The sequence below is a fragment of the Danio aesculapii genome, chromosome 16 (genome assembly GCF_903798145.1).
Source record: "Danio aesculapii chromosome 16, fDanAes4.1, whole genome shotgun sequence".
In the NCBI taxonomy this organism is placed as follows: domain Eukaryota; kingdom Metazoa; phylum Chordata; class Actinopteri; order Cypriniformes; family Danionidae; genus Danio; species Danio aesculapii.
Genome location: NC_079450.1, coordinates 53,569,214 through 53,595,052, shown reverse-complemented (window position 1 = coordinate 53,595,052; position 25,839 = coordinate 53,569,214). Strand labels below are relative to the sequence as shown.

General features: G+C 34.8%; 1 protein-coding gene across 2 annotated transcripts in view; it reads right to left on the bottom strand.

The window, feature by feature from the left end:
- Window positions 1–747: 747 nt before the first annotated feature.
- The window catches only part of mtf1 (metal-regulatory transcription factor 1), a 37,848-nt gene continuing 12,756 nt past the window's right edge, over window positions 748–25,839 (bottom strand). For both annotated transcript variants that reach the window (XM_056476198.1, XM_056476199.1), the window contains 9 exons: window positions 18,166–18,404; window positions 13,342–13,473; window positions 10,260–10,333; window positions 7,566–7,696; window positions 7,373–7,447; window positions 7,187–7,289; window positions 4,404–4,915; window positions 3,443–3,500; window positions 748–1,979 (listed from right to left, as the gene is read on the bottom strand). In XM_056476198.1, the coding sequence (XP_056332173.1) occupies window positions 1,570–1,979; window positions 3,443–3,500; window positions 4,404–4,915; window positions 7,187–7,289; window positions 7,373–7,447; window positions 7,566–7,696; window positions 10,260–10,333; window positions 13,342–13,473; window positions 18,166–18,404 (1,734 nt within the window). In that variant the 3' untranslated portion in view covers window positions 748–1,569. The remainder of the gene's footprint in view (window positions 1,980–3,442; window positions 3,501–4,403; window positions 4,916–7,186; window positions 7,290–7,372; window positions 7,448–7,565; window positions 7,697–10,259; window positions 10,334–13,341; window positions 13,474–18,165; window positions 18,405–25,839) is intronic.

Genomic DNA, 25,839 nt, shown 5'->3' with positions numbered 1-25,839 from the left:
GCTAACTATATTTTCACTCTGGCGTAGTAATTAAGAACATCACACCTGATTCAAGGTATGGCAGCAAAGCTCCTTGATTATTTTCATTTTCCGTCAGTCTTCGGATACGATGTGACTACAGAAAAGTCGAGTAAGTCATTTTTGAGTGAGATGCTAATGGTCTAATCCGATTCAATGATCTATGCTAAGCTAAGAGTGCTAATAGACCCTGAGATTGTTTGAATGGATTCAAAAAAAGTAAAACTCAACAGTTTAACTCCAGTGGAGATATAAAATGAGCTATAAAGAGAAATTATATAATTTCCAAAACAAGCGGAGAGATCCTTTAATAATAGTTAATGTTTTTACTGGCATAAACTAAGAAGCAAGAACAAAAATGACTCTATTTGAATGAACTAATATGATTAAATACTGTAATAAGTGTATTGTTCATTGTTTGTTCATGTTAGTAAATACATTAACTAAGATTAACTAATATGACCATATTATAAAGTGTTTATTGTCTTATTTTATGATGAGAATTAGTGCTATTTAACAACTGATTATGACAAATCGCATACATAATAAAAGTTGCATTAGCATAATATATGCGCATGTACTGTGTACTTACATTACGTGTATATATAAATACAAATCTATATAATCAACATTTACATATATATATTAATATTCATACATTTGTTATATATAAATATTTTTTACATATCATTAAAATAAATAAACATTCTATACATGTATATACATGGATGTGTGTATTTCTATATACACAGTAAATCTACACGTTATTTAGTATGCGATTAGTCATGATTAATCGTTAAACAGCATTAATGAGAATAAACTTGTCACTAACATGATTCTTAAAAAGGAGCTCATTTTCTTTAAGCAAAACCATTTCATATTGTTATTGATGATGGAAATATGTTGCAGGTTTTGTGAGATGCACTTAAAGATCTAGAGAAGAATAATTTAGGTGTGAAGAACGCAACGTATTATTATTTTACGTAATAAATTAACATATATAAAATTAAATACTAAGTTATAGGCAGCCAAACAGACCTCTAAATTACATTTAAAAGGCAGGTAAATGCTCATCGCAGCTCATCCAGAGTGACAAACTAAAATAAAACATCTCCAAAAAACTCTAAATCACATTATTATGACCACCTCTCTAATAAGTTACACATAAAATACTTCAACTGTTCCAATGTGCAGGACTTTTTGCGTAGATGACTTCATTAGCCCTAAGAACGGTGTAACTTCTGAAGTCTGGGATAAAGCAGTGAACTAGTACATTCTGACCAATCGAGTGGATTCAAGTTTAAACTCAAGCATTGAATGACTTTCTATGGTGAATCTCTAGACGCAATTTTTGCTCTGTCATGAAAAAACTAAACAAAACAGTGGGGTTAAAAGCAACTAAACGACTTTGCCTGCTGCCCTAAACTGCTCTGCCTGCTGCCCTCCCTTAAAAGTGCACCAAATCCACTCTATAAGCCTCTGGAGGTCACGCCGCAGAGGTACAGGTGTGTGTGAGCTACTCATCTGTACATGGTACAGGTGAACAGACCTCTAGGGGGCGCCACTACCACCACTATCTGCCATTGAGAAGTCATCCGCCACCATGAGCAGCGCCTCTATGTTGGCGGTTGTTTCCGGACTGAGCAGATCTGAAACATCCATGCTGCCCAGAGCGTCAGTGGGGGGGTTAGGGGTCAGCGGAGCGGCTGGGACGTCCTGCTGGGGCTGTGTGTGAGGTTTGGATGGGCAGCAGGAGCGAGGCTCTTCGGGGAGGGCTGGAGGAGGCGGAGGAGGAGGAGGAGCTGGAGGAGGTGGTGGTGAAGTGTTCTTGGTCTTGTCCTGCGACGAGGAAGTGCTTTTGTCTTTAGCTGAGTCTCTGCAGGCACAGTGACACTGGCAGGACTCCTCCTGCTTTATGATGATCACCGGCAGACTCAGGCCAATCTGCTGCACTGCGTTCCCTGAAAAACAAACACTGGTTAGATCTGCATTATGCCCTGTTGAATGCCTTTTATTCGTTCCACAGGGTGACTTTAACAAGGCTAAATCAAATGTGCCACACGCTTGCTTTTGAATGATGCTCCCGGCCGTTAGTTGCCCTCTGGGGCCTGGCTGAAGTACAAGTCATAAACCCTGCCTCCTCCGTGTTAATGGAGACTTAAATATTAATTACACTTGCAATAAACTATCCGGAAAGATGGTTTTGGTCAATAGAGGCACTGGTTATCATGCTGATATAGGTGCAGATCTTCATTTTTGTAAACAGTTTGTTTTAGCCAGTAATTTAATGCTATAAAAACGGGGCGTGTCATCATGATTGACAGTTGTGATTGACAGCTTCTCTAAGCAGACCGTCTGAGCTTTGGGGGGAGATTGAAGTACCATGTTTGATTTCTGTGTTATTTTACTATGATAAAATGAGTTGTTCAGCAGTAAACTATACTTTCTGACCTATAGGATGTGATGGATCACGGTTTATTCGGTAAAGTGAGGGCTTTATCTGGCTTTGTTTCTATTAGTTTGCTGATACACGTCCAGCCATGACTGGGAAAATACAGCTGGTCGTTATCTAGCAGTAATTCTTTTTATGGGTCTGAAATAATAATTAGGAAGACAAAACTAATGCTAGCCGATCTCAACATTGATCTCCTGTAAAGTTATTTAAACTTGATTTACAGGACGTCTCTGACATTTTGAGTTTCGGCATGTTGTCAAGTTATTCTATTAAATTTGCTTTTATAAAATATTAATGTTCTAGAAACAGAATCTTACATAAAATAGAGCTGTAAATGGTATATATTGTTTATATACATCATTTACTGTTGGTCTTTAATCAGAAAACTCCTGATAAATACTAAAATTAAGGTTAACTCCTCTTTGCCAGATATTAAGGCATCGAATAAACCAAATGAAAATGGAGGCAAAGAAATGATACACGCACGCACGCACACACACATATATATATATATATATATATATATACATACACATATATATAAAACATGTAACAATACAGTTAGCCTACAGTTCAATACATACCTTGGTTTTTTTAACACGGTTTTCGGTTCAGTTCTGATGGCTTATTTTGTTATTCTATGCTTAGGCAATAGGAACAATAAGAGGTTAACCTGAGTTTGACACCCTAACCTCTTACTGTTCCTATAGCCAAAGCATCGAAAAACAAACAAAAAAAAACACTTGTAAGTCAAGCCATCAGAACTGAACCGAACCAAAAACCGTGTTAAAAAAACCGAGGTATGTACTGACCCATAGGCTAACTATATTGTTGCATCTCTAATGTGTGTGCATATATATATATATATATATATATATATATATATATATATATATATATATATATATATATATATATATATATATATATGCACACAATTTAGAAATTTAGAATAGGATTCAATCATACCTGAATTTCCACCGACTGGTATGGCTGTTGTAAAAAAGACCTTCTCAACTTTTGGACCCTGAAAACAAAAGCAGCGATCAAAAATGTGTCAAATAAATTGTCAACAAAATAAGTCAAAAACTGAGAAGAATAAATATATTTGTGGCATTAACTGAACCTCAATCTAGATGAACAATACAATGCCTAAAACACTCAAATGAATGATATCAGCTTAAACAAAGCTACATATATCGGTCAAGATTTACATAATTAATGCAAGCTATAAAATAACATTCGCTCTGAAACTGAGCACGATTGCAGCAGTTCACAAAAAAAAAAAAATGTATATATTTCTGTCATTTCCGAAAACATTTCAAACAGTTCATTGAACCGGTTTTATTTTACACATAAACACAATTATTTGAAAATATCTTGTTATTAGTAAACAAATATATTAACTTTTATCAAAATATCTTAATTTGTGTTTTAAAAAATGAATGAAAATCTTTGAACTTACTAAGTGTGAAATGAGATGAGTGCAAGCAATTGATGACAATTATTTTTACATTTTATGTGCCCTATAAGGCAGTGTTTCTCAACCACGTTCCTGGAGGACCACCAGCACTGCACATTACCTGTGTATCCTCAACCAAACACACCTGATTCTGATTATCAGCTCATTAGCAAAGACTGAAAGGCCTGTAATGGGTGTGACAGACATCCAAAACATCCAGTGCTGGTGATCCTCCAGGAACGTGGTTGAGAAACACTGCTTTAAGGCACAGGTGTCAAACTCAGTTCCTGGCGGGCTGCAGCTCTGCACAGTTTAGTTCTAACCCTAATTAAACACACCTGATCAAACTAATCTGGTCCTTCAGGTTTGATTGAAACCTACAGGTTAGTGTGTTGGAGCAGGTTTGGAACTAAACTGTCCTCCAGGAACAAAGTTTGAGACCCCTGTTTCAAGAATCAGTATTCAGACCTGTTGTTCGGGGTTTTGCTGTGCGCTGGCAGCGCTGCTGAGGATCCACTGCAGGTTCTGGTCTGACATGACGAGGCTGGGCTGCAGGCCGAGTGTGGGGGCGATGCTGATTGTAGGAGGAGCAGCCAAAGGCACTGTGTGCGTCACTGCGGCCGTCACCTCTGCTGTCCCAGCCGGCACGCTGGAGACACTGGCTGCAGATGGAGACGACACCGGCTGAGCCATCATGTAGTGCTGAGCGGCTGAGGGTGCAGATGGAGACGACACCTCTGCAGGCTGTGACGAGCTGGGTGGAGCACTGGTGAAAGAGGAGGTCTGTGACGAGCTGCTGACAGCAGGGGGCGGGGCTTGCTGTGTTGTGGGAGGAGTCTGAGCTTCCTGAGCAGGAGCTGTGATGGTGCAGGTAGAGGAAGAGGTGGATAGAGGAGGCTGAGGGAACGCTGGATGAGTGGACGCGTCTGCAGGGGCCGACTGAGGCGACGGCTCAAGCCCAAAAGCCTCTGCTAGGCTTTCTGGAGAAACAGAAGACTGATATCAAACATGTGATCGGCAGGGTTAGACATAATCAGCTTTTTCGATCATTTCTGGGCAGAGTGTTGTTGTTACGCGGGTCTGTGTTTTATTTAATTCATTGATTTATTTGTTGCGGGTATGTGCTTGTTGCGCTTGAGTTGTAGGTGGAGGTTTCTACACGGCTTTTCCACGATTGGACGACGCCCGTGACGTCACTGGGGATTCCCAGTATATAAGGCTGACAGCAATGGCGGCTCAGTCTCTCGCTCTCTCTCTCTCTGCTAGGTGGTGGCTTGCTCTCAGGCTCTGCATGCTAGGCGATCCATCTACACGCTGCTCTCTTTAGAGTTTTGTTCTTGTTAACTTTCTTGATTCTGTAGTTTTCTTAATGTGTTCACTAGTTTGTTTATTTTGATACTTTGATTTTCGTAGCAGGTACTGGATTATTTTTACATAGGCACGTTTGGTATTTATTTAGTTTAGCGAAGGAAAGCAAAACTAGCGAAGGAAGACTCGCCTGTTTTTATTCCTTTCACGGGAGTTGTAGTTAAGATCCGTCCATTTAAAACAGTTATAGTCAGGAACCTGTTTTCTTAGCTACCCTACCTGTCTACATGATATTTGTTATTGTTTTGGAATATTTAATTTATGGAAATTAAAGCTTTATTGACCGGACGTCAATTTATTAATTCAAGCGTCTGTGTTCTTTCATATGTTCAGCTCAAATCTTGATGTTATTATTCGAGCCAGTTTTGAGTTTTGGGCCGTAACAGTTGTATAAAAATAATAAAATCTGCAGATCTATGCGAAATTATATTTCACATGTGAAGTCCCAGCCCTTAAAGGGGTAGTGCACACACACAAAAAATGTATTTACTCACTATTTACTCACCCTTGGGTTGTTTAAAATCTTTGAGTTTCTTTCTTCCATTGAACGCAGAAGAAGATATTTTGAAAAAAGCTAAAAACCACTGACTTCCAAAGTATTTTTTTTCCTATAATAGAAGTCAATGGTTACAGGTTTTCAGCATTCTTCAAAATATCTTCTTTTGTGGCCAACAAAAGAAAAAAGCTCATAAAGGAAACAAATAAAGGGCGAGTAAATGATGGCAGAATTTTCATTTTTAGGTGAACCATCCCTTTAAGCATAGCGAGATTATAATGACAAGACAGTTCAAAACCAGACTGGCTAATACACATCCACAGTAACTGCACATAAGGGCCACTGTGTTTAACATGTTTATATAACTTATAACTTAAAACATATTCCTAGCATGTTTTAACACACTGTTAATATGATCAGCAATGCATTGCTGCTTTTAGTAGTTTTAATACAACGTTTACCATTCGCTAGCATATTTCTAAGATGCAACTAACATCTTTTAACACGCTGTCAAAATATGCGATCCTGTACCACAAAATCGGTTATAAGTGTACATTTACAGACGCATATATTATCTGAAAGCTGAATAAATAAGCTTTCCATGAATGTGAACTTCATTAGGATCGGACAATTTTTGGCCAAGATAACACTATATTTGGACAAGATACAAGACTCTTAAATAAAAGTAGAAAATCATGCATGAAGTTTTCCACGTTAAAGCTGTTAGCAATGCACATTACTGATCAAAAATAGCTTTATAGATATAATTATGGTAAGAAATGTACAAAATATCTTCATGGAACACTATCTTTACTTAATATTCTAATTATGTTTGATTTAAAAGAAGAATCTATCATTTTGACCAATACAATGTGTTTTTTGCCATCACAAAAAAATAGATCCTTGCAACATTAGAGTGGTTTTGTGGTCCAGGTTCACATACAGTTAGGTTCATAAATATTCGGACATCGACTCAATTCTAACATTTTTGGCTCTATACACCAAAACAATCAATTTGAAATGAAATGAAATGAACAAGACGTGCTTTAACTGCAGACTGTCAGCTTTAATTTGAGGGTATTTACATTCAAATCAGGCGAACACTGTAGGAATTACAACAGTTTGCAAATGTGCCTCCCACTTGTTAAGGGTCCAAAAGTAATTAGACAGAATAATAATCACTAATCAAACTTTTACTTTTTAATACTTGGTTGCAAATCCAAGATTAATTAAATATTACGTTTAACAATTATAGTGAGACGCGATCCAGTGGGACATCCTTGATAAACTGTCCAACCCAACGCTAATGTGCACATTGCGATATTGATGCTGAAATGATATAATGTGCAGCTCTAATCTGAACACCGTGTCCCCTAACAGATCTTACCTGTGGGTTTGGGGTCGTCCTCGCTGACGCTGTTCTCTGGACTCTGGAACATGAGCTCAAAGATTCGTATCGGGGTGACGCTGTTCAGATCCAAACCCTGAGACTGAAACATCAACATGTGCTGAGATGAACTGGTATCTGACAGAGGAATGAAAGCAGCTCTGTGTGAGTGAGGATGAAACTCACATTGTGGTTCTCCTGGAGCTCAGAGTCTGTTGAAATGAGGCTCAAATCACTGAGGCACAGCGAATGATTCGCATCCTGCAACATAAGAAGAACACTTAAAGGGATAGTTCATCAAAAAATATACAGCAAGTGTTTAGAAGTGAGTGAGTAATAAAGCAGGGCTGTGAGTGTGTGTATATGAGTGTGTGAGCACCTCTGACAGTGGATGACCGCTCACGGTGAACGATGGGCCTTTGTCGTGACCCCGGATGTGGCTCTTCAGACTGTACTGAGAGCTGAAGGTTTTCTCACAGCCGTCGCTGGGACAGAAAAACGGCTTCTCTCCTGAAACAGAAGAAGAGATGCTAAGAGATGAACTGGAAAGATTCTCTCCCCTATGAATATATATTATACTATTTCATAAGTGACTTTGGACAGAGATATAAACCAGATATTTGGTGGATACAATTGTGTGTTGGGCAAGTTTTAGTCATTTTTAAGCATTTTGCTTTTTTGGAGGGCTTTTTCCAGTATAGGAAATAATTTATATATAAATATTCTGCACAAAAAAAGAGACAATATAATATAATAAAATAAAACAAAATATAATAAAACATAATAATAAAATATAATATAATAAAATAAAATATAATAATATAATAAAATATAATATAACAAAATAATATTATAATAAAATATAATAATAAAATAAAACATATTAAAATAAAACATAATAAAATAAAATAAAATATAATAATATAATATAATAATATTATAATATAATAAAATAAAACATAATAAAATAAAATAAAATATAATAATATAATATAATAATATTATAATATAATAATAAAATAAAACATAATAAAATAAAATAAAATATAATAATATAATATAATAATATTATAATATAATAATAAAATAAAACATAATAAAATAAAATAAAAATAGTTTTTATTATTATCTCAGTTTGTATCATTTTATACAACCCCAAATCAGAAAAAGTGGGGACAGTATGGAAAATGCAAATAAAAAAGAAGTGATTTCTAAATTTACTTTACTTCATGCAGACGATACAACAACTATTATTTAATGTGTTCCTCATGATTTCCCCCCCAAAATAAACACATATTCCAATTGGGGTTCTTGCAACACATTTCAACCAGTGCTGGAACAGGAGCAGTTTTGGGCTAGTAATCAGGTAAATTAGTTAAATAATGATGTGATTTGAAACAGGTCTAGTCCTTTAGGAGAAAAGATGGTCCGAGGATCGCCAGTTTGCCAACAAATATGTGAGAAAATTATTGAAATGTTCCTCAAAGAAAGAGAGGAGGACATTTGAATATTTTACCTTCAACAGTGAATAACATCATTAAGAGGTTCAAGGAATCTGGAGGAATTTCAGTGTGTAAAGGACAAGGGCGCAAGCCTAAGCTGGACACTGTGATCTTCGATCCCTCAGCCGGTGCTGCATCAAGAATCATCATTCATCTATAAGCGATATCACCACATGGGCTCAGGACTACTTTGGCAAACCTTTGTCAAGTACCACAGCACGTAGTTACATCCACAAATGCCATTTAAAACTGTACTCTGCCAAAAAGAAGCCCTATGCTAACAGTGTCCAAAGGCGGCGCCGACTTCTCTGGGCTCAGAGGCATCTGGGATGGACCATCATACTTTGGAAACATGTACTGTGATCAGATGAATCTGTATTTCAAGCATTTTTTTGGGAGAAATGGACGTGGTGTCCTCCAGACCAAAGAAAATAAGGATCATGTAGACTGTTAGAAACAAATCCAAAAGCCAAGGTCTGTCATTGTATAGGGTTGTGTCAGTGCCCTTGGCAAAGGTAACTTGCACTTCAGTGATGCACCATTAATGCTGAAAAGTACATAGAGATTCTGGAGCACAATATGCAGCCTTCTTTTGGAAGGAGAAAGAGGATAGAGGTACTTGACTGGCCTGTCTGCAGTCCCAACCTGTCTCTAATAGAGAATGTGTTGTGTTGCCCACCTTAAGACTTGTTTACAGCAAGAATGGGACAAAATTACACCTGAAAAACTTCACTTGGTGTCTTCATCCCGAAATGTCTTTTAAGTGTTGTGAAAAGGAATAGCAACATCCCAAAGGGGTAAATAAATGCTTTACTGCTCCAACTGAACCAAAATTGGAATACATGTTTCTTTGAAGAAAATAAGAATAAAAATCACGAGGAACACAATAAATAATGTTAGTTGTATTGTCTGCAGTGAAATACAAGTAAAAGGACATTTAGAAATCAATACGTTCTTTTTCGATTTGCGTTTTCCATAGTGCCAACTTTTTCTGATTTGGGGTTGTAAATTCTTTCCTTAAAATACTTTAACAAAAAATGTAATTATTGCAGTTATTTGATATAGTATTCATATAATACATTTCCACTGATGCTACCAGTTTAATGCTGGTAAATTCTTTGGAAAGAGCTTTCATATCAAAGTATTCATTTGGGCAAGAACACAATAAAACTGCAACAGAACGAAATATTGTTCTGAATTAAATGACAGTTTTTTTAATTGAAAACTGAATATTTATCTTGTATTGAAAACCTGTATTTATTATTAAAAAAAAGCCAAAGCTTAGTTTTCAAAGATAATTTGCTGCTTAATAAACATTTCATATCATGGTCAAGTTTAAACATGGTGTATGTTGCTAAATATTTTTATTGAAACCATGCTACAGGACTGTTTATGATATACAGAGAGGATTTAATGATATACAGAAAGTCATTTTTATTAATTACATAAACATAAAATATTTAAATAGCTGAGTAACAGCATTACTTATAAACATTTATTATCACACAAATCTAAATTTTTATGTACTGCATTCGTTTTATCATTCCTTTGACAGACTGAAAGTGTCTTACCAGTGTGTGTCCGTACATGTGTTTTCAGGTGATGACTAGCAGCGAAAGCCTTACCACAGCCATCGTGATCACACCTGCAGACACCGTATTATGTTCATTATTATTGTGTGTTCCGACTTGACTGCAGTATCCAAATGTATCACGAAGCAGATTGTTTATTTAAAGCAGGGGTCACCAATCTCGGTCCTGGAGGGCCGGTGTCCCTGCAGAGTTTAGCTCCAACTTGCCTTAACACACCTGCCTGGATGTTTCAAGTATACCTAGTAAGACCTTGATTAGCTTGTTTAGATGTGTTTGATTAGAGTTGGAGCTAAAATCTGTAGGGCACCGGTCCTCCAGGAACAAGTTTGGTGACCCCTGATTTAAAGGGATAGTTCCCGCTGAAATGAACACTCTGTCATCATTTACTCACCCTTCACTAATTTAAAACCTATGTGAGTTTCCTCCTTCTGTTCAACACAACAGATGATATTTTTTTAAATGCTGGTTGCTGAGAACAAATTAATTTCTATAGTCATTTTTGTTCCTACCATGGAAGTAAATGGACGCCAACACCCAGCATTCTTCAAAATATCTTCTTTTGTTTTTAGAAACTCATAAATGTATAAAACCATGAATAAATGAGATCCTTTTCATTTTTTGGGTGAACTGACCCTTGTTGCACATTAATGAAACAGACCCAGGAAAAAAGTTTGGACACCATATTAAAGGTGCAGTATGTAAGTTTGCCACCCTGTGGTTGAACTAGGTATTGCATTCATTGATCAAACAAATGCAAGCGCAGGTTGCCAGATTGAGGACCAACAGGAGCGAGTCTGATGATTGAGCCTAAAGGCTGATTTTAATCGTGTTCTAAATAAAAGCAAGGGCACGCGATAGAAGAAATATTCTCCATTTTAAAATGAGTTTTTGTCCTAACCAACACCTCGAATTGATACATTAGAAACGGCTCCTAATTCTTGCATCTGAACAACAGGATAAACTGTCAATGATCACATCTGGTGCTTTATCCAGAGTTAAATGCTAATAATGCGAGTTTGAATGCCATTTTACATGACATTTATTGGCACATCATGAAAGCAGCAGCACATAGTTCACCTCAGATCTGGAAAATAAAATAAACCATCTGAAATTGAACTTCAGAACTGTGACTCAGTGCAAACCAACAGATATCAGTGATTCAGCATCTACATTTAATAATATTAAAGAGGTTTAATATCAGACTCCCTAGTTTTTCATGATTGTTTTGTGATTTTTTGCGATAAAAATGATAACACTTTTGTGGTGGTAATTCCAAGAAATTTGGGGACAATTTTGCGATAAAATTATTTATATACAAATATAAAAAATTATATATATTTATCAATTATCAGTGTTGAGGCTTAAAATCTTTTTTTTAATCATGCCGTTTTTGTTTTACTGTGATAAAACATTATTATTGTTATCGTGCTAAATAAGGGCGTACTCATACTAGTTACAGTTGCCTTGAACTGTGACGAAGCGCACTAGTCCCCAATCCCCCTTGGCCTGCACTCACATTGCATTTACCTTCTGTTTACTTCAGCCAAACCAAAGTGTTATTAAGACCATTAATCAGACCCCTAGTTTTTCCAAATTTTGGGGGGAATTTTTGTGATTTAAAATGATTGATTTTGTAGTGGTAATTCCCAGAATTTTGCGTACAATTTTGCGATTTAAAAAAAATATATATAAATATAATTTCTTTTTGATTTATATACATTTATTAGGAAGCCTACTATGCTAGGTGTGCAATCTGACACAATGACACAAATCATAAAAATAAAGCTTCTTTATTTTGTTTACAAGACAAGATCTAAAACAGATCTAAAACGATAGGGATTAAGCCAAAGGGAGGTTGTATAACTGTTTTCTTTATCCACAATCTTACTTTCTTTCAGATTTTACTCCCAGGAGCATCTGTACCTCACCCAGGACATGTGTTAGGGCTTCCCCTACCGTAATACACCTAAAACACGGATTGCCATAAAACTCGTCAATGACAGGAAAGAGTTTTCAATAAGCTCTAACAATAAATTGCCAAGTGAAATCTAATTTGATTGTATGGTTTGGAATTGGACGTTTTACGACATTTTTTTGCGATTATTTTGCGTTAAATTAAAAATGATTGATCCACTTCCATTATTGATAATAAAATACCTTTTATTGGAAATACTGAAAGACTATGTATAGGACAGGCCAACGAAGACGTCATTGTCTGCGGATATTAGTGAAGTTTAATATAGAAATATAATTGAATAAACTGGCATTAGACTGGTTAAATGAACCAAATCAAGGACAGCGTTCCAGCACAGACAGCACATTTTCAAAGCAGAATATCTGACTTTAGCATTTCAGATAAACAAGAATGTTCACTCAGCATGCTTCTGAAATATCTGCAAACATAACACGGTATTTTTATGCTTTAGAAGAGTCAAACTTACATACAGCACCTTTAAACTAAAATCAGCACATAGAAAAATTATCAGATTTTTGGCAGGTCTTAAAATGTGCAAAATAATTGAACCAAAAAAAAAAAAAAAGTTAAATCTCTGGATATATGTGGAACGATATTAAGACTGTAGAAGCTAAAAATACACATACAATGAAATAAAATAACTTTTATTTAAGGTTTACAATTCACTCAGAACTACCTGTTTAGCAAAGAAAGCTACAGCAGGTCTCTCATATAATATATCTACTAAAAGACAGATAGTATTTCTTTACAAATTGCATTGTACATAAATGATCTAAACATTTGTATATGATTCAAAAATATTACTGAAATAAACATAAAAAGTGAATGGTGCAGATTCCGTGTGGGCCTAATCATTTCATGCTTTCATTTTTACTTAGTGAATAATAAGAGATGACATGTGATGTTGTTTATCTGAGATTCCATCATACAATTTTAAGGCCTGCCTATGACCATATAGATTGTTTATTTATGTATTTTTATTTTGATGCAGAAAACCATGTATTTCAATAGCGAGTCCAGACGTTTTCTGACTAAATAACGACTTAATCAACTCTGATTAAAGTCCTGTCAATGTGAAAGGCTCACCGGAAGGGTTTTTCGCCCGTGTGTGTGCGGATGTGCTTCCTCAGGTCACTGAGTGTGGTGAAGTACTTGGTGCATCCCTCTGATTCACAGTTAAACGTCTTCCCGGTGTGCAGCCTCTGGTGTGCTTTCAGTCTGATGAGAGAGACACACAGAATTATTCAGGATCACACAACCAGCAGATGTTTCATTCAAAGTAGGAATGAATTAATTATGTATCATTCATGAAGTCAAAACAGTTCTTCAGGTACTGCTCAAATTTAGGATTTAGGGCCATTAATCTTCAATAATTAAAGCATTCTGACATACAAATACACATTTAAAATGTCCCATCATAAAATTGAACTAACGTTAGTACAAATTCCAATCGTTTAAGGATATCTATACACTAGTGTGCCCCAAAACGGTGACATAATTTGCATTTAGAAGACATAAAACTGATATAAACATCTAAAAGCTTGCATTTTGTCATGCCTGAATGGATCAAAATGAATTGACACCACCTCATACTTCAGTTTCTCATCAAATCTTGTGACCAATCAAATGCGCTCTAGTATCTGACATGCCCCGCCCCCTTAAAGAAGCTTCTCATTTGCTTTTCATTCAATGCATTAGAGCTCATTCAATCTCACTGGAAGAGCTGTGACACTATTGGATGTTTTTTTTTTAAAGGGGAGGGGCTACTATATGTCCCGCCCTCTCTTCAAGGTTCTGCTGAGATTATGTCAAACATTGAATAAAAAATGCATATTAAAGCACTTCACGAGATCTTTAAGAGTTTTTTGTTTCAAGCATCATGACTGATCCTCACTTCTGCTTGTCAAGATGTGTGTGACTCTGGATTACAAAACTTAATAAGGTTAAATGTTTTGTAATTGAGATTTATGAGACATGAAAGCTCAATAAATAAGCTTTCCATTGATGTATGGTTTGCTATGGAACAATATTTGGCAGAGATGCAACTATTTAAATAACGTTAATTTGAGATTGCGAAAATAAATAAATAAAATAATAACAATAATAATAACAATAATAATAATAATAATAATAATAATAATAAATAAAAATAAATGAAATAATAAATTAATAAAAATAAAATAAATAATAATAAATTAATAAAAATACTAATAAATAAAATAATAATAAAAAATAAATAAAAAAAAGAATAAATTAAAAAAATGTATAAATAATAAAACAATACATAAATAAAACTTTAATAAAACTATTTAATAAATAAATAAAATAATAATAAAAATAATAAATAAATAAAATAACACATAATAATAATAATAAATTGATAAAAATAATAATAAATGAAACAAAATATTAATAAATATAAATAATAAAACAATACGTAAATAAAACTAATATTTAAAATAATATTAATAATAATAATAAAATAATAATAATAATAATAACTAAAAGAACAATAATAATAATAAATAACTAAAACAATAATAATAACTAGAAGAATAAGAAGAAGAAGAAGAAATAATAATAATAAAAAAGCATATAAAAGTATAAATAAATCGAAAAAAATCTAAATTGAAATACTGAAATATAGAGAAAACCCCTTTAAACATTTGAATGATTTTTGGCATAAAATAAAAAGTCAATTTTGAACCATACAATGTATTTTTAGCCTTTTCCAAAAATATACCAGTGCAATATAAGGTTCAGGCAAACACACAAACACAAAGATACATGCACAGACACACACATTAAAGACAGATGGAAGCAAATTTGGCCAACACTACGTTTGCTTGAGGTTTCTGAAGTGGCCCGGCTGGTATACACCTTTAAACGTCAAATGCTTCATGTCTATTATGTAGTTATTGTTAATTAACTGTTAATGTGTCAGTTAACTGTTAGGTGTTGCTCTGAGGTCCCACCTAAGCTGACACGGAAATCTTCTTGTTTACTTCTTCTGTTCTGCTACAGAGTTGCTTTAAAGTAGAAACTAACGTATAATTCTAAAAGCAACACCTACACTGTTTTTATATTTAAAACCTTCAAAGCAAACCATTTTATAAAGTGCAAAAGTCTAAATAAATGTGCCATGACGAATCAGAGTTTGTGCAAATATCTACATCTTTATTATTTAATGGTTTCTGAATCACTGCCATTTTAGGTGTATGTTTGTTATATATATATATATATATATATATATATATATATATATATATATATATATATATATATATATATATATATATATAAGAAGTCAGAATTATTGGCTCTGAATTTTTTTCTTTTTTTAACAGAGCAAGGACATTTTCACAGTATGTCTGATATTTCAGCTAGAATAAAAGCAGTTTTTAATATTTTAAAAGCCATTTTAAGGTCAATACTATTAGCCCCTTTAAGCTAAATTTTGTTTCGATAGTCTACAGAATAAACCATCGATATACAATAACTTGCCTAATTACCCTAACCTGCCTAGTTAACCTAATTAACCTAGTTAAGCCTTTAAATGTTACTTTAAGCGGCACAGAAGTGTCTTGAAGAATATCTGGTCAAATATTATTTACTGTCATCATGGCAAAGATAAAATAAATCAGTGATTAGAGATGAGTTATTAAAACTATTATGATTAGAAATGTGCTGAAAAATATCGGTTCAGTTTTTTTTGCTTTTATAACCTTAATTACATGGTTATTATAAATCAAGGTGTTTGTCTTTTTTGGGGTTGTTATTTAGCCTCATGTGCTATTCAAATTAGTTTAGACCCAAAAGAAGATATTTTGCAGAATGCTGGAAACTGGTAACTACTGACATCCATAGTAAGTCAATGTTTACAGGTTTCAAACACTCTTAATTTTGATGAACTATTCCATTAATTTAAAACGGCCTCATGTGCTACTCAAATCACCATTTTTTGATGAACTATCCCTTATTCAAATTTGTTTGAACACAAAATAAAATATTTTGAAGAATGTTGGAAACTGGTAACCACTGATATCCATAGTAAGTCAATGGTTACACATTTCAACATACTTAATTTTTTGATGAACTATTCTATTAATTTAAAACTGCCTCATGTGCTATACAAATTTGTTTAAACACAAGAGAAGATATTTTGAAGAATGTTGGAAATGGGTAACATCTGATATCTATAGTAAGTCGATGGTTACCCATTTCAAACATTCTTACTTTTTTGAAGAACTATTCCTTGAATTTAAAACTGCCTCAAGTGCTTTTCAAATGTGTTTGAACATGAAAGAAGATATTTTGAAGAATGTTGGAAACTGGTAACCACTGATATCCATAGTAAATCAATGGTTACACATTTCAACAAACTTATTTTTGATGAACTATTCCATTAATTTAAATCTGCCTCAAGTGCTACTCAAATTTGTTTCAACAAAAGAGAAGATATTTTGAAGAATGTTGGAAAAGGGTAACATCTGATATCTATAGTAAGTCAATGGTTACCCATTTCAAACATTCTTACTTTTTTGAAGAACTATTGCTTGAATTTAAAACGGCCTCAAGTGCTTTTCAAATTTGTTTGAACAAGAAAGAAGATATTTTGAAGAATGCTGGAAACTGGTAACCACTGATATCCATAGTAAGTCAATGGTTACACATTTCAACAAACTTAATTTTTTGATGAACTATTCCATTAATTTATATCTGCCTCAAGTGCTACTCAAATTTGTTTCAACACAAGAGAAGATATTTTGAAGAATGTTGGAAACTGGTAACCACTGATATCCATAGTAAGTCAATGGTTACACATTTCAACAAACTTATTTTTAATGAACTATTCCATTAATTTAAATCTGCCTCAAGTGCTACTCAAATTTGTTTCAACACAAGAGAAGATATTTTGAAGAATGTTGGAAATGGGTAACATCTGATATCTATAGTAAGTCAATGGTTACCCATTTCAAACATTCTTACTTGTTTGAAGAACTATTCCTTGAATTTAAAACTGCCTCAAGTGCTTTTCAAATTTGTTTGAACATGAAAGAAGATATTTTGAAGAATGTTGGAAACTGGTAACCACTGATATCCATAGTAAGTCAATGGTTACACATTTCAACAAACTTATTTTTAATGAACTATTCCATTAATTTAAATCTGCCTCAAGTGCTACTCAAATTTGTTTGAACACAAGAGAAGATATTTTGAAGAATGTTGGAAACTGGTAACCACTGATATCCATAGTAAGTCAATGGTTACACATTTCAACAAACTTATTTTTAATGAACTATTCCATTAATTTAAATCTGCCTCAAGTGCTACTCAAATTTGTTTGAACACAAGAGAAGATATTTTGAAGAATGTTGGAAATGGGTAACATCTGATATCTATAGTAAGTCAATGGTTACCCATTTCAAACATTCTTACTTGTTTGAAGAACTATTCCTTGAATTTAAAACGGCCTCAAGTGCTACTCAAATTAGTTTGAACATAAAAGAAGATATTTTGAAGAATGTTGGAAAATGGTTACCACTGATATCCATAGTAAATCAATGGTTACCGGTTTCCAACACTCTTTTGGACTACTCAATTTGAACGCAGTGACCCTGAGAGACCCTCCCAGAAACAAAAGTGACTAATAATATATAATACCACATACAAAGTGACTCATGACTCTTTGCTGCCCCATGAAACAGCACACAAATGCATATCTGCATGTAGGTTTATAAAGAGCGCTGTATTGGCAAACAGATGCTAGCAGCTTCAGGCTATCAGTCACATGAGGATGAGCTTCTGTGAGACCCATACATACAGTACCGCTGCTGTCTAACAACAAATCCCACAGGACAGAAGCAGCTCCCAAACCACGTCAGTGTAAAACATCATGCTCATATTCACCTGTACAGAGTGTTGAAGGCTTTCTCGCAGCCCTGGACGTCACACTCGAAGGGTTTTTCCTTTGTGTGGACGCGGACGTGGATCTTCAGGCTGTAAGATGTGAGAAAGGCTTTGCCGCAGCCTTGCTGGTTGCAAACAAACGTGTATTCACCGCGGTGCGTCTTCTGATGGGTGCGCAGGTTTCCTGCCGTACTGTAGGTGCGCGTACAGCCCTCGAACAGACACTGGTATCTCTTTACCTGAGATAGAGAAAAAAAAAAGAAACAAAATTAAACTCTGTATTGTTTATTTATTTGTGTTTTAAGTCCACCAGTAAGTCCAGTAGTTTAAATCATAGACTGTAAAATATATGGACGGAGTATCCGTGACATCACCCATAGGTTTCTGAACACTGCAAAAGAAGCTACAAGTAGGCGCGGCCAACCGTCGCCATTTTGTTCGCGCGTCATCGCACCCACGGCGGGATACCAAACAAGGGCAAAGAGGCGGAGAGTGAGCGGAGCTACAGACACCTGCTGTCACTTTGCTTAGACCTGGCAGACAGACTTTACTTTGGGAGAAACGCTTGATGCTTTATTACCTGCGACTCGTTTGTGTTCTGACCACATGTGCTTGGCTGTACACTATATCAATAAACTGTTTAGACTTTTAAAAACACTGTAGTAATACAGTGAGCCACTAAACATTGTTCTTATGACGTTTTTCAACAGGAGGAAAATGCGAATTACTTCCAAACACTTCAGATATAGTGTGTGTTAGTAAATGCAAGACTATTGATGAACTCCAGCATAACACTGTATGATAACGCTTCAGATGACTGTTCTAGAGCCTACAGCTAATCAATCTGTCAGATTCTGGAGTGCATTACAGCTCTAAAGAACATTATAAATGATAAATGAACTTAAATAAAACAAATACATTTATAGAGATGGTATACAAGAATATAACTTTACTCACATGGGAAACGGAGGCTACGTGAATGGTTTGTGAGCACAATTAAGTGCACACAGCATCCCATATCATCTGATAATTGTAAGAAATAAGTCCAAAAGGCAGCTGACTGTGTAAAGCCACATAAAACAAAACAAAAATACGATGAATATGCCGAGATCAGTGGCTAATCTGCCGGATTCAGCTGAGGTGAAGTGACGGCGACCAGCGAGACCTAGCTGTCACTCAAGTGGCCACGCCCTTAATTATGCAAACTTAATATAACCTAAAATAAAGGAAATGGATGAGTTATAAAAAAATTCACCCCCCTCACAGTTGTCATGGAGGGTAATAATAGCTATATGAACCAAAATCGTTCTTTGTACCAGGCTGTAAACACCTTTTTTTCTGCTGTAAAGTTGGCCATTCTAACAGTGGGCTCAACTGAAATTTGCTCTATTATGGAGCCAGGACTAGCGGAAATTTGATGAACTGCAGTTTCAGTTACTTCCGTATTGGCTTCCCGAGGGAGAGCGGGAGGTTGCCGCTTGGTTTAAATACATTGCAAAACAATACACTGTCCAAAAACACATTGCAGCACATTTGAAATTTAAGTTCCACAGCACCACTGGCAAACTATTCTGTGGACGGATGAAACCAAAATAGATTTTTTTTTTGGGAAAGAACACACAACGCTATGTGTGGAGAAAAAAAGGTACACCAGCATCAAAACCTCACCCCAACTGTAAAATATGGCAGAGGGACCATCATGGTTTGAGGCTGATTTGCTGCCTCAGGGCCTGGACAGATTGCTGTTATCAACGAAAACATGATTTCCAAAGTTTATCAAGACATTCTGCAGGAAAACTGCAGGTAAATGTCCTATTATAAATACTATTCAAGGTACTGTTAGGTAAATGGCCACTTATAAACTTTGACAGCGGTGAGGTAGAATGTAAATGTCATTGTAAAATGGCTTTAACATTATTTGTGAATTTGTAAATATATATTGCAACGGCAAAAATTATTGAAGAAGTATCCAAGTATCACACGATAAGACAGGCCTAGTTGCGTCCCGAATGACACACTATAGAGTTCACTATGCGCTAATACACTAGGCCAGGGGTGGGCAAACTCAGTCCTGGAGGGCCGGTGTCATACATAATTTAGCTTCAACTCTAATCAAACACACCTGAACATGCTAATCAGTGTCTCCAAGATCACTGATTATCTATAAGCAGGTGTGTTTGATCAGGGTTGGAGCTAAACTGTGCAGGACACCGGCCCTCCAGGACTGAGTTTGCCCACCCCTGCACTAGGCACTTAAATACTCCACCAAGAAGTGTCGTCCCAAAGTTTAATGTTTGGTGTGGTAAGAAAAAAGAACACCGTTTCGTCATTTAACGATTGCAGAATTACTGAAATAAATAAACTTTAAGTTGACAGTCATGAATACAACCGTATTCACCACCAGGAGGCGACATCATCATCTCCATTATAGTAATCTGGCTCAATTCAATATGAACACAAGTAATCTAACTACAGCCAAAAACGCTGCTTCTTTTGAGTGCATGAAGTGTTCAACATTACACACTTCTGTTTATCGCTTGAACAAGTATATCATCGGTGTATTTTATTATAAACTGCACATGTCTTTTACTTTTTAGTGCAGAATTTTTAATTTGATTGCATTTAGGGTTAACCTTTAAGTCATATTAACTACTATGCATGTACATTTATAATAATCATTTGATATAATGCGTTTATAATGTAAATGCATTGTACTTCACTTACTTGCTGCCACCACAGCGGAATGAACCACCAATTATTATGGCATATGTTTTATATGGCAGATGCCCTAACCCTAACCCTGTAAGTACATAGTTACAAAGGTAATGTGACTTAAAATCTAGTATAACTGCATTTTCTTTGAGCGCCAACAAACAAAGACTCACACAATGAGCAAAGATACTTTATCTAAAATATGCATATGACAGATGTTTATCACTGGACATTTTCTTGCTGATGGTGGTGAAGTGTTGATGATCAGAGATGTAACTCACACGGTGGCACCCGTGGTTTGCGTGCGTGTAACGTGACATTCAAAGCAGCTCATGACATTTCTCAATCCACCCACTCCTCATTTCCTGTCACACTGCTGGCCGGCGTTCACTTTACTGCTGATAGCACTTCTGCAGCGCGCATTACTTGTGTAAAACGGGCTCATGCGTAAGCGAGCAGCTTAAAACTTAATAAATAATGATGCAAAGATATGTTTCAAACTATTTCAACTTCAAAGCGTTTCACACTTTCTATTAACCAAAGAAGATTTGCAAACATACACAAAAAAATAAACGTTTACAATTAAATGCGCTTATCTTGTGTATCAGTTATATGCAGAAAAATAAAACACAGAGGATTTATTACAAATGCAAATGTTTCAGAGGCATGTGTTTACAAAAAGTGACCTAAATAGTGGTAAAATTGTAAATATTTCCATTTTAAATAACATTTAAAAAATCTTAGTCAGACCCCCTAGTTTTTCCGATTCCATGATCGCTGAATCTAACGCAAAATCAAGAAAAAGTCGCTAATTTTTGCGATTCTGCAAAATTCTTAAAATGCAAAATAATTGCTAAAAATTTAAACAATCTCCTAAAACATCCAATTCCAAACCATATAATCAAATTAGATTCATTTAATTTTGCAATTAATTGTTTTACATGACTTCTAGATGTTGCATACGCAGCACACGTGATGTATTTGAGTGTCTCCCGAAAAATGACGTCACAACCGTTACATTACATTGAAGGGGGGCAGAATTGTTTTGCAGCCTGTGCAGACGCAGACGAAGTGCGAGCGATTTACATGTGAAGTCAACGCAAAGATGCGGATAGACATTGGTTTAAGGATGACGGCGGCTGGACGTGACCGAATTGAAGGACATTATTTGTGCTTTACATGTATGGCTGGTATTGTGATGCGCGTAAAATCGATAAATGTTTTCGTTTAACTCTTTACCTGCAGTTAACGAGGGAAAACGCGTCCCTGCCATTGATGAGTTTTTTCGGCAATCGATGTTTTAGGGGTATTACGGTAGGGCTTAATCCCTACTGTTTTAGAGACCAAAACAAAGAAGCTTTATTTTTATGATTTTTGTCATTGTGTCAGATTGCACACCAAACATAGTAAGCTACCTAATAAATACATATATAAATAAAAAAAATTGTTATATATATATTTTTAAATCGCAAAATTGTACGCAAATATCTGGGAATTACCACTGCAAAATCAATCATATTAAATCACAAAAAATCCCCCCTGATTAATGGTCGTAATAACACTTTGGTTTGGCTTTGGTAAACAGAAGGTAAATGCAATGTGAGTGCAGGCCAAGGGGGATTGTGGACAAGTGCGCTCCAGCACAGTTCAAGGCAACTGTACCTAGTGTGAGTACGCCCTTATTTAGCACGATAACAATAATAATGTTTTATCACAGTTAAACAAAACCTGCATGATAAAAAAATAAAAAATAAAAAAAAAAAGAATTTTTTTTTAAAGATTTTAAGCCTCAACAGTGATAAGTTAAATATTAAAAATTAAAATTATACAGCTTAAATGTTAGGGATTACAAAAATTTAGTTTAGAAAAAAAAGACTTATTTAGTAAAGATGTATTAAATGTGATCTTAATAGAAGTTTAAAAAATTGAAAACTAAAAACCATTTATTAGTTAGTAAAAAAAAAATATAATAATAATAATAATAATAATAATAATAATAATATTATATATATTATATATATATTATATATATATATATATATATATATATATATATATATATATATATATATATATATATATATATATATATATACCCACATACATACATAAATACACACACATACATACAGTTGAAGTCAGAATTATTTGCCCCCCTGTTTATTTTTCCCCCAATTTCCGTTTAACAAATAGAAGATTTGTTCAACACATTTCTAAACATAATAGTTTTAATAACTCATTTCTAATAACTGATTTATTTTATCTTTGCCATGATGACAGTACATAATATTTTACTAGATATTTTTCAAGACACTTCTGTACTGCTTAAAGTCACATTTAAAGGCTTAACTAGGTTAATTAGGTAGGGTAATTAGGCAAGTTATTGTATATCAATGGTTTGATCTGTAGACTATCGAAAAAAAATAGCTTAAAGGGGCTAATAATTTTGACCTTAAAATGGATTTAAAAAAATTAAAAACTGCTTTTATTCTAGCCGAAATGAAACAAATAAGACTTTCTCCAGAAGAAAAAATATTATCAGACATACTGTGAAAATTTCTTTGCTCTGTTAAACATAATTTGGAAGATATTTAAAAAAGAAAATTCTGACTTCGACTGTGTGTGTGTGTGTGTGTGTGTGTGTGTGTGTGTGTGTGTGTGTGTGTGTGTGTGTGTGTGTGTGTGTGTGTGTATATATATATATATATATATATATATATATATATATATATATATATATATATATAAAATAAAATAAAAGGGATGCTCTGATCGAATCACATTTTATGACTCAATCGGTACTTGCCAATCTGGCCGATCTCATGTACCGATCGCAGGTGTTCTGAATTAGATAAAGTACCCCGTAAATCATTGAGATGAGAGTTAATTAGCAAGAGAACAGATTGTGCGAGGTAGGGTGGTGTTTTAAGCTTTACATTTGTTAGGTTAGATGAATAACACAGTAAAGATATCTCGAGTACACATCACTGTCACATCACTATGACCATAGGAGCTGCGGTCACAGACGTGCTAGTTAAAGAGCAAAATATTGGAATGGCCCTGCATGTATTTCAGCCTTTTACATGTATAAAAACTAAAAGTTCTGCATTTTTGACTATTTTATCTATTGTTTTCTGTAAAAGCTGCTTCTGACCATGACATGTCCACACACAACGGTTATAAGAGACATGTTTAGGGGATTTATCATTTATTCTCATACATGTGTTCATACTCAGAGGGAAGTTATATGCATTATAATGCTTGAAGCATCAGTATTGACAAGGAATCTGTACTCGTATTTCAATTACATGATGTAATCTCCCTACACTGTAAAAAATTATTTACCTTCATTTTATTAAGTAAAATTAAATTAACTTTTCACGTCAACTCACCTTACATAAATCAAACTGATGATAAATATTAAATTATTATTTAGTATAGCTTAAATAATTTAGGTGAAACCTGAATCATTTAATAAAATAAGTTAAAGCAACAAATCTGTTGTCTTGACTTTGTCATTACTCATTGGTTTACAGAGTTTTTTTTTATTTATTTAAAGAAAATACTACCTCCAACATTTTTTAAAATGTTGTATATGCTAAAACATTAAAACTAAAACATTATTTCCATGTTTTATGCTTAAAAACCAGTTAATGAGACCTGCCTGCTCAAAGCAATGTCATATATGGGTCACTTTTAAAAGGTCATGAAGAAAGAAAACATCTGATTTGATCATAAAAGTGGACCGAGGTGTAGAGAACAAAAACAGCTGAGCTCTGGCGCATTATCCAGCATCATTAATCATTCCATAAATACAATGCTAAGAGCTTGTGCAACACACAATAGAGCTTAAAGAAAACAAACAGTAACCTAGAAAAGCGTTTAAAGTTATCATGAGACAAATCTCTGCATGTGTTATTGTGTGCGGCACAATGGGCAGTGATTTGCAAGTCTGTGTAATGCAAATAAACCACCTGGAGCCATTTGTTGCAACCAAATTATTCAGTTTCTGCATCGCAGCCGCCATTACAGACGAGAAATACTAGATTATGACAACATTTGAATGTTTTGCATGTTCTCTGCTGTCTGAAACCACTGCAGATGTTGCATAATATCTTTTAGGTCAATCAAGCTATCACGTATAGGCTTAGAGATTCAATGCTATAATGACTCATAAATCTGCACCCAAGTCTTTTGGCATGAGATGGTAATGCCAGCAACGCTGTTGAGGCTGAATTGTGTGTGTGTGTGTGTGTGTGTGTGTGAGGATGAGCATTTAGCATTTGGACTGAATCATCAACACTGATCCCTCAACAAAATTGATGCAGAATGAATGAACTGAGATCACCCAAATACACACAGATTTCCTAGTATTTAACTAAAATGTAAGGTGCTGTGTGTTAGCTTTCGACACTTCTAAAGCATAAATACACCATCATACGTTTGCAGCTATTTAAGAAATATGTTTAGTGAACATTCTTGTTTATCTGAAAACCAACGCTGAGGTCAGATATTCTGCTTTGAATGTGTGTTACATGCCGGAACGCTGAATTTGTTTTGATCCCTTTAACCCGCCCACTTTCAGTTTACCCAATAATATTTCAGCACTCCCGGTTGCCTTGGTGAAAAACAGCATATTTCATTCATTCAGTCAGGAAGGCTCTCAAAATGCATGTCCGCGCCCGAAATGCGACCTCCGTTGGACAGTATCAGACTCCGAAATGAGACTCAGATTCAGAGTTTCACATGAGGTTATTAATTAGCAAATAATATAAATATTACGAATGTAATCATTAAGCGAGTTTACATTGTAATCCCGTGTCCTAACAACACACTATGTGATGAGATTGGCAGTGATGAGCAATTTGGCTGTTTGCACCAGACAAAACATGGCAGAAATGCAAATACAGCCATTCGGAAGCACAGAATAGTGCACTCACTGCACTCCAGTGAAATGGTAAG